The sequence below is a fragment of the Gopherus flavomarginatus genome, chromosome 10 (assembly GCF_025201925.1).
Source record: "Gopherus flavomarginatus isolate rGopFla2 chromosome 10, rGopFla2.mat.asm, whole genome shotgun sequence".
Taxonomy (NCBI): domain Eukaryota; kingdom Metazoa; phylum Chordata; order Testudines; family Testudinidae; genus Gopherus; species Gopherus flavomarginatus.
The window spans coordinates 77,012,222-77,022,319 of record NC_066626.1 but is presented as its reverse complement, the minus strand read 5'-3'; the positions used below and the strand labels follow the sequence as shown (position 1 = coordinate 77,022,319).

Below are 10,098 nucleotides of genomic sequence, written 5' to 3'. Positions count from 1 at the left end.
ACGTCGTGTTGTTCACCACTAATAATCAGTCAGTCACCTTATAAGCCTGTCTCAGTTGGAGTCTCTGCACAAACTTTTCCAGAATACCTGAGCTTTAGTAAATATGCCAGCATGAATATCCACAGTGACGACATCAGAAAGGTTGTGTTCTTTCTGATGGCATTGTTGGTTGATTTCTGATTCGAAGATTGAATCCTGCTTTGGTGTAACAACTTCTACCACCTTCCTCTCCAGCATTCTATCTCTTGAGTTTGCTCATCTTATTAAAGAAGAAGGCTGTCTTAACTGGAGTTCCTTTCTTGGACTTACACTCATAAGAAAACCACATGATTGGCAATTCTGTTTTAGCAACAAACTCATTCTTCCCCAAAGAGTTGCAGATCTATATTAAAAAGAGAACAAAAATGTGGAAACACACTCCTTAGATACAGAAAGTGACAATTTTAATTAATAAGTATACTCTTCGCTTTAAATTTCTTTTTCCCATTCAAAATATAATACATTAATATCAGCAATTGATTAATAGCTTTGTTGACTAAAAACATAATAGTCTACTTTAACATAAGTATCAGAGAGAGCCATGAAGTAGAGGCATATATCAATGAACTTAGATTTTTCTATGATCTTCTTTGTCAGGTTAAAGTAGGTTTGAATTGCAAACATTTACGTAAATACCACTTCAACTTGCCAGCAGATATATATATTCTTGCAACAAAAAAGAGCAATGAAAGAAAATACAAATGTCCTGAGTGCTGACTTGTTATAAAGGTTTATCCTTTGATTTAGTGTATTCTTACTGAGATATATAAGGACTATAATTAACTTCCCCAAGAATAATAAACACAAGAGTGAAATTCTGGCCAGGGACGGATCCCTCTGGGATGCCACTAGAAACACCCCCATAGAATGATGATTCCCCATTTACAATTATTTTTTGTAATCTATCAGTTAACCAGTTTTTAATCCATTTAATATGGGCTACAATAATTTCGCAGAGTGCTATTTTTTTTTAAACAGAATGTCATATGGGACTACGGCAAATGCTTTGCAGAAGTCAAAGTATATTATGTCATCAAAGTTACCTTCATCAATCAAACTTGTAATGTTATTGAAACACAATAGTATTTGCTTGACAAGACTTGTTTTCCATCAAACCATCTTGACTGGTATTAATTATGCTAACACTTTTAATTCTTTACTGATTGCATCCCATATCAGCATTTTGATTGATGCCAGGCTAACCAGCCTATAGTTACCAAGTCACTCTCTTTAGCTTTTCTAAATATTGGCATAACATTAACTTTTTCCAGTCTTATTGAGTTTTCTGAGTGTTCCCAGAGTTCCTTGGCCAATGCTTTTAATTGTCTTGGGTGCAAGTTACTTGGTCCTGCTGATTTAAAAACCATTTAATTTGAGTAGTTGCTAATTATCATCCTCTCTAGATATTAATGGAATAGAAAATATTTCACTATCACTATAAGACATGAATATATCATTCTGCTTCTTTTCAAATACGGAACAGAAATATTTATTTAATACTTCTTCCTTTTCTCCATCATGATTGACACTTTTATTATCCTTAACTAGTATTCGCCCTACAGCATTGTTTGGATTTCATTTGTTCCTAATATGATTAAAGAATTATTTTTCATTGTCCTTAACCCTACTGAACATAGATTTTTCATTGATACCTTTAGCTTTTCTTATCAATTGTCTGTGCTTCCTGTCAATTCACACTCGTTGCTCTCAGCTTCCCAATTTTTTTCATCCATGCAAATTAATATTGAAGTCAACGGGAACCTGGAACCTACTTCACTAGATTTTCCTGTGAGTAAATAAATGAAATGTCTATTTTCAGTGACCTGAGCTCTCCTGTAAGGGGGATATAGGCTTAGGAGTGCATTTTAGTACATATGGTTCTGCATATATACCCATTTCAGCTCAGAGGGCTTGTCTTCACTGCACCAATCAACTCATCTTTGTGCTCAAGTTATTCAACCTATGCTAGACTAGCACAAGGGAGAGTTACCACATTGGGAAACAGCACTCAAAATAGGTGGAGGGCTTGGATTAGTGGCACAGAGTTATTGGATTGGCAATTGATGAGTAGTTGTAAATCAAGATGCTGCATTCCCATCTCATCAGTGGCAGCACTCAATGGTCAATCCATCCTGCCGGATGGGCCAGCTAGCTCAGGCTTAAAGCACCATTGAACTCAAGGTAGAGGTGTGTGTATATGGACAGGAGTTGGTTAAGGGGAAAACCTTGAGTTATAGCTTGAGCTAACAATGCAGTGAAGACAAAACCTTAGATATTATGGTGATGGGTGCCAGCACCAGCCCGGAAGAAAGACATAGGGGTGATTTATCATTGTTTGTTTTATAAGACCTTTTACATTATTGAGCAAGATCCTCACCATGTATAAATTAACACAAGTCTACAGAAGTCTTTGGAGAGATGCTGATTTACATCTACTGAGTATCTGGACCCTTAGTTATTTATTTATTCTTTACAGTATTTTTGAAGGAGGGGGAGGTGTGTTGGGAAAAAATATAATAATTGTGTCAGCCATTCAAGACTATCTATGCAATGTTTGCCTACATGTTCCATGGTCATGCACTCCAGAAGTCAAGGCTTCTGAACGAAGAAAGCTGCATAAAGTTGGACATTCATCTGCTTCCTCGTTGATCTCATTCAGCAGTCTGGGATATGCACAGGTATCTTGGATGCTTGGACCAGCAAGAAGACAATAGGCCCTATCCCTGGCTTGGTACAGTGAGTATAGTGAGAACTCCTTTTAAAAATCTATTTTAATCACTGGTAAATTCAGAGGAACTCCATTAAGTCAATGGAGACCCTGAAGTTAATGGAGTGCCAAGCTGTGTAAATCAGGAGTGAGTGAGAGCAAATGTGGCCAGATGTTTCTGTATGTTGCCATAAAAATGTGCAGCCTAATCGAGAATGACAGACTGCAGGGTTGATCCCAGAGACGCTTGCAGATATAGCATTAAAACAGAGCTAAATTGCACAGAAATCAAATTCAGGGTCTGTAATGAAAGATGAAAAGATCTAAGCAGCAGCAGGTTTTCTTTTTCTAATGTAAATGGCAGGGTGGTATTTAAGCTATGACTGATCTCTAGCTTTTGGCAAGCTTGCTGTTTTCACTCCACTATGATAAAAAAATATAGCTAATAGGATAAATGTGATTAAGTGACTGACAAGCAATTCACGGTTATCTCACTTGGAGAAGCACAAGCAAGATCCAGTGAGCATTGTTTCTGAATCTACATTACAAAGGCTTCCCAGCCTTGCTTATGCCACAGACCAAATTCTGCTCCAGTTACTCTGGTGTAATCCCAAAGTAACTGTTGAAATTGGTAGAATAATGGTGGATTTAAATTCATAGATTTTGAGGCCAGAAGGGATGGTTGGTATCATCTAGTCTAACCTCCTATATAACACAAGCCATAGAACTACAAGACTATGCAAGAATCCAACAACTTCATCAATGAACCCATAACATTACCACACTAAACTCATCTGGAACATAGGAACTGCCATACTGTCTCTGAGCTGTCTGGTCCAGTGTCCTGTATCCAGCTTGGCCAGCCAGCCAGATCAGTCTGGCCCTAAGTATAAATTGCCATGTTTATTTGAAATTAGATAAAGCAATGAAGAAAATGGCCAAAAGGTGGCCCAATAACCCAATGGTGCCCTTCTACACTGGAGGCTGGTGACACTGGAGATTGGGTAAGGATAAATAGACACAACAGTGCCATTCACACTCATTTCACAGCAGTGGCTGGTACATGAGTCAAAACAGGGTAGAGATGAAGTTCTTCCTTTGTCTGTCCTGAGGCAGCTCTGCTGGGCTATTAACATCTGGATTCTGGAACCTTTTGTGAGTCTTCCGGCTCCCAGGTACTGGACAGGAAAATATCACAGGCATTCTCCCTGGCTGGAGACAGTCTGCTTTGCATTCTCCTCTAAATGATTTTGCCTCAGAAGGCATCTGTGGGCTTGTGTGTCTATTTGGCCAGATTGACTATACTGCACCTGAAGTCAATAGAATTGCATGGGGCAGGAGGTGTGGCAGAAATTGACCAACTGCCTAGAAAGAGAATGAGATGCATTCATCTCGGTTGTTACTTTCTCACGTTCACTGATGAGAGTGGGCCAAGGTGCTGGGAACGTTAACTATGTAATGAAAGGGTAGGGCACAGCTTCAGTGATGAAATGCTGGCAGATTGCCCCACGTTGGCACCGATAGTGGTTGGCATCTGAAAGTGCTTAGGTAAGCACTCCCATCAACAGCGGAAGGCAGGGCCACTAGTTCGACTGAATGCTTATGGGCAAAATTCTGTTCTCAGTAGTGCTGGTGTAATGCTACTGCTGGTAATGGGATTACACCACTCAAGCTAAGCACCTGTGATGTTTGCAGAGCCCTAGACTAAACACTGTGACTAGTATAAGATCAGGTGTTGGTGCCATGTAAATCCAGCAGAGCAACAGATGTCCACGTAACTCATTTAATCTAGACTAGAGGATGGATTTTGATAATAGGTTTATTTTCCTTCACAAACAACATCGTGTTTCAATGAGACCTGTTTATATCTCCAGGGCCCAATCTAAAGCCCACTTACATCAACAGGAATCTTTCCAGACAAGCTTTTTCTAATCAAGTTATCAGCCTTATTTCTTAACACTAGCTATTATCTCATTTTTTTAAAAAAAGCCTTAATGCATCCACAGCAGAATCAGTTTGAAAAATAGCAAATATTTGAGGATTCAATACAAAGTTTCAAAGGCACCGAAAATGAATTTTGAAGACCAACTGGTGCTTTGGAACAGAGGCGTTATGTACAAAGTGGTCCCTGCTGGACCAAAGACTGTCAATTATTAGAGAGCACTACATCAGGAGCATCTGCATCAAACTAGAGCTGGGTGTGAAATGGTTTTCCTATCCTGTGGAAAATTTTGAGATTTCTAAAAAATTCCCATTTTGCACTGGGATGAAACCAAGACTGTTTTGATTTTTTTGGGGGGAGGTAGGGGGGAACCCAGAAGAAAGAGAACTAGATTCCCCTGCCCCAGAATAGCCTGGTGGTTTAGTTGCTCAGTTCAGCTCAGGTGTGTGAGACTCAGGTTCAGCACTGCATTCTGAGTTCAAGTCCTTACTCCAAATCACTCAGGAGAATTCAAGCAGCAGAGTACTCTGGAGTGTCTCTGCTTTGGACTAGAAATTCCATCCTAGACCCCAGAAAACTTCCTAACAAAAGTTTTTTGTTAAAACCAATCCTTTCTCACAACAAGTTTGTTTTGACAAAACGGCATTTTAAGACAGAAAGCCATTTTGTCAAAAAATTCCCAGCCAGCTCCATACCAAATGTATAGTTGGCATTTGCTCAAACAAAATGTGTCCTGGTTCCTGAGTTGGTGGCTACAAAATAATGGGAATAAGTAACTAACTGAAAACTTTTAGTGCTATTTTAAAAAATCTATTAGCTCTTTTTGATCCAAAGTTACAGCCACCCACCAAGGCACCTCTGTATTGCAAACTGTGTTCTGTTTAGCACAGCATGTGGCACACAGAGAAGGAAGTTTTGCAAATTAGCCCTAAAAGTTATGAGAATTTTGTAATGCACTGATTTAAGGCCAGACTGATTGAAGACAGTGGGACTATTGTGTGGGCAGAGGATGAGCGATTGGGCCCTTAGACCTCTGCCAGTCTCATGATACTGTTAAATGTTGCTCTTTCTTCACAAAGCAACCTTTGATTCCTAAAAAGTCAAACAAAAACACCCCTCACATCCCTGCTCTGCTCTCTGTTCTGGGTGCGTGAGTCAAAATCTCTGAACTTGAAAGAACACTGAAAAAACAACTGAAAACCATGACTAGCGCCAAAATTACTGTTCTAAAATATTCTAAAAGGCTCATTGGTGATGGGTAGACGATGTAGTTATTGTATACTTGGATTGTTCAGCTGGCTGCGTGAATGTGGGGAAAATTGCATACAGAAATGAAGTAACCTACTAAGGAGGACCATAGCCAAAGATTTGAGGCCTAAATAGTCACATACTGGGCCAGAGTCTCAATTGATGTAAATCAGCATAACTCCATTGAAGCCAACTTATACCACTCCTTTATGACTAACAGCTACCTGATGGCCATCAGTCCCACAACTGGAGATGACACTCAGGCTTGGTTGTCTTAGTCCATCCACCCTATTAATAAATAAAAACGCACTCTGGTGTATCTTGTGCAGCTGTTCAGGTATCCCGTGGTTCCTTTGTAGCTTAGTAACAATCCCTAGCCTTGAAAAATGACTTGTTCCTTGCAACTTCAGTGGATCTCCCACCACCACCTCATTTCTGCTGTGTGTCCATCCAGAAGACGGCTGCTCAGATGAGAATTTACTACAGTTTCAGTCAGCCACTAGAAAGACTTCAAACAAACCTTTATTGCATAAGTTCTTAGCAGCCACAGCTGGCTGGTGTGGGGCTGGATAGATGCAAGGTACAAATAAGGGGATATAACGTTGACTCAGGAAGTTTGCTTTAAGGAAAAGGTTTAATAGAGCCTGGCCCACTAGGCCTCCTGGAAGGTTTTTTTTTTTGGGTGGGGCGAGGGGGTGTCTCTGGTCTCATGTATGACCTGGGGTGTATGTTTCACCCATCCTCACATCCATAGGGAATGTATACATGGTTTCCAGACTGGGTTCCTGGGCCTATCTGGGGAGTAAGCTTATGTATTTTTTTAGGTCGATAAAGAATTTAACTTCTTAGTAGATACGTGAATTCTGCACCTTCAAGAAGAAGATGTCCCTTTCCTCCCCCTTCCCCCAGCTCCTTTTCTGGGGATCCACTCCCACTGCTAAGGTTAATCAGTTTCTTCCACCCAAAATAATCACACAAGTTTATTCTTATTTCAAAAGCAGCAGTGAAAGGATTAAAGTGGTAACGTTAATAAAAAAATCAAGTACATGACCCCATAACATTTGAATTGTGTTAGTGGTGGACTATAGGATTTTAGTATCATGTGGGCTGATGTATATGATTTCATTGTACAATGGTCTGTGGAATTTGGTCCGAAGCTTTTAGTAAGTTGGCATGGTTTTGATTTTCTTTGGTTAAAAGCATACAGCACAAAGATTCAACATTAGCCAACATTCAATCTTTAGGACTCTTACTGCAAAGTCCTGCTCCTGTAGGTACTGAGCAACCTTGAGGATATAATTAAAGAGACAAAACTGTCCCCTTCCTTCACCAAATCTACTTGATTCCTCAAGTATTTTTTCCTGGAGATCTGGTCTCCCCTAGTAGTTGTATGGCCAACGCTGGTAAATTAAGCTGGTCTCTAGGAGCCAGTCTGGCTTCAGTGTCATAAAATGAAGATCTTTGGAGAAGATGAAGCCACCAAGCTGTGAAAGCACAATTGTAGATGTTTCTCTGTCATATTTTTTAAACAGGAAAACATAGAAAACTATTGATTTAAAACAGGGTAGTTGATCGAAGGCACATTTGTTACTAATTATTCCCTCCTCCTCACACTCATTTGGGATAATTAAGGACATAAACCTAGCTGGTGATAAACAGGTGCAGAGGGCAAGTAATCCTATTTCCAGGACTACCTGTTGGTTTCTGTGAGACAGAGAGCTTGCTGTAGTGAAGAAATTCATCACAGTGAATTCTTACATGATGAACAAGATCTTTCATTTTACAGATCACGTCCATTTTTTTTTAAAAAGCTGATGCTCAATGGAATTTTTTGTATCTGAGGCTGCATGAAAAGCAAGATATGTCTAAAAGCTGGGAGGGGCACAAAAGAGAGAGAAATCAATACAACAGAATGGGATTCAAATGGACAGACTGCTCCAGGGTAGCATTACAGTTACATTTCTAACTGTTATTTATGTCTGTGTTCTGACTCAATTCCCCCAAATGTCAGCAGGCTTTTGAAAGAATTCTCCAATATGAAATAAATAAATAAACACCAGGGCCAGAGTTCTCATTCCAAATCTAGTGGAGAGCATTTGTTTCAGGTGGCCGGCACTAGCCAATAACTATTGACCTACTTACGTATGCATGAAAGGAGCCAAATAGCTATTTGGGATCATTTTCTTAAGTCTAGTGGTCAATACCTACTATATACTGTAAATTCTAACACTCTGCAATCCTCAAGTCACCATGCAGAGCCAGCTAAAAATCCTTCACTCTTAAGTGTTCCATATTTTTCCTATAGGGGTTGTGTGTGTCATGTCCTTGACTTAAAAACAAAGTTGGCGGGTAGGGGGAGAAGGAAGAGGGCTGGGGAGGAAAAAATCACACCTGGCAAAGTGCACATTTAAGGGGAGGTGGATTCTGGACTATAGACCAATTTTTGTTCCACTAACCCCAGCTTTTATCGGGTTTAACACTTGTTCTATTACCACTGAAAATGCATTTTCAGATAGTTCTGCATAACATTGACGTAGGAGGCATCATTAATGCTAAGAGGATGTTTTCCATTGGCATCTGCAATTTTGACCAAATGTCGAGGTTTGACATTTGATATCATTAGCTGGTATCGGTTTATCATTCAGACTGAGATTTTATTTCTTCTGATCTGATATTGAATTCAACTGTGACCAGCTGTGTGGCTAATAAAATCAACAGTCAGGTATTTGGCATTCTGTTCTTCATGAGGAGTGTGTTTGGGGGGGAGTATCATTTCAGTTAGGATGCTTGGTTCTATCCTTGCCATATCCATATCTTAGTGCTTTTGTTGATGTAGCACTTCCGGCCGATTCCCTTGGGGAAAGAACCACTAAGGCAGTCTCAGTGTGGCTTCCCTTTGCTCTAGATGAAATATTCCTTTTTGCTCTCATCCACAGCCTCCTGGAGAGCCGGATCATTTTTCAGCGCAGCGTCTGCGCTTTCGGCAAATTCAGTTCCCTTTGCTTCATTCGTGTGGTAGGTGCCCTTGTGCCTGTACATGTATCGGAGCATCACGATCAACAGGCAGATTAGGACAATAGCCACTGCTGCAATGACACCTAGAAGGGGAGAACCATTTGAATTGCTTAGCAAGCAATCCTGTACAGCCTACATTTTACACCGGGACATAATGTAACCAGGGGTATTCAGTAGGGGGGAAGTATATGGATAATACATCATAACGCACTCAGACATGGCAGGGATAGGGGTATAAATATCTCAATAGGCAGAATTTCAGCAATCCAGGCCTGAGTAAGAGTATTGCAGAAATCCATGCAAAAATTCAGACTGCTTCCAAATGAATTGGCTAATTTTCAATACTTGGATACAAATTCATCCCAAATTAAGAAGAAACAAGGCAATCTAAAAGAAAAAAATGTGTGAGCTGGTTAGCATGCTGGTGCTAATTCAACTTACTGTCAGGTGATTCTGATCATGCACCATGCTGAATGCTCTCAATTCCCTGTGACTTATTGAAGGCATGGAATGTTTCTAAGGTGGCACCCAGCATGGGGTAGGAACAGACCCCTTGATGTCCCTGCACTGTTCTGTATTTACTAGCTTCCACATCCTGTGCTCTAATTAAACAAACAGTTTCTAGTGAATGGTGAAGTGACACCGGAGTTGAGGAATCCTGTGTAGATGCTTGCTCCCCCAGGACTAGCTAATAGCTTGTAGTGCCTCTATCTGAACCAGAAATGCTGCTTCCTAAAGGCAACCTGAGTGTGCACGTGGAAAAGCCCTGCACAGAACCTGTACTTCTACAGTTCCTGCTGCAGGAGTATGAAGCCAAGCCATGGGAAACTCTGCATGCCTTGGCACTTCACAGCTCTTCCCTATACTGTCTCTTTCGGCAACAGCATGAAAGCCAGGAAGGAGATGCTGGGGGGGCAGTACTGCCAATCCCAAGCATTCAAAAATCATGAGTCAGATTCCCCCTGCCGCAAATAATGAGACTGGCTTAAAAGTCACGTGTTTTTTAAAATAATATATTTGGGCTTTTTATTTGCCTTTTGGGTTTTGAGCCTTTGGGGTGCACTCAGGTCACAGATTAAGCTTTTCCCTGCACCTGGATGGCTAGAAACTTATTTTGTTCTATAAACAATGGCCAAGATTCTCCTGT

General features: G+C 40.4%; 1 protein-coding gene across 1 annotated transcript in view; it reads right to left on the bottom strand.

Moving 5' to 3' along the window:
- Positions 1-426: 426 nt before the first annotated feature.
- GYPC (glycophorin C (Gerbich blood group)) overlaps positions 427-10,098 on the bottom strand; it is a 45,990-nt gene continuing 36,318 nt past the window's right edge. Inside the window, exon 3 of the mRNA XM_050917197.1 lies at positions 427-9,034. Coding sequence (XP_050773154.1) covers positions 8,838-9,034 — 197 coding nt within the window. The 3' untranslated portion in view covers positions 427-8,837. The remainder of the gene's footprint in view (positions 9,035-10,098) is intronic.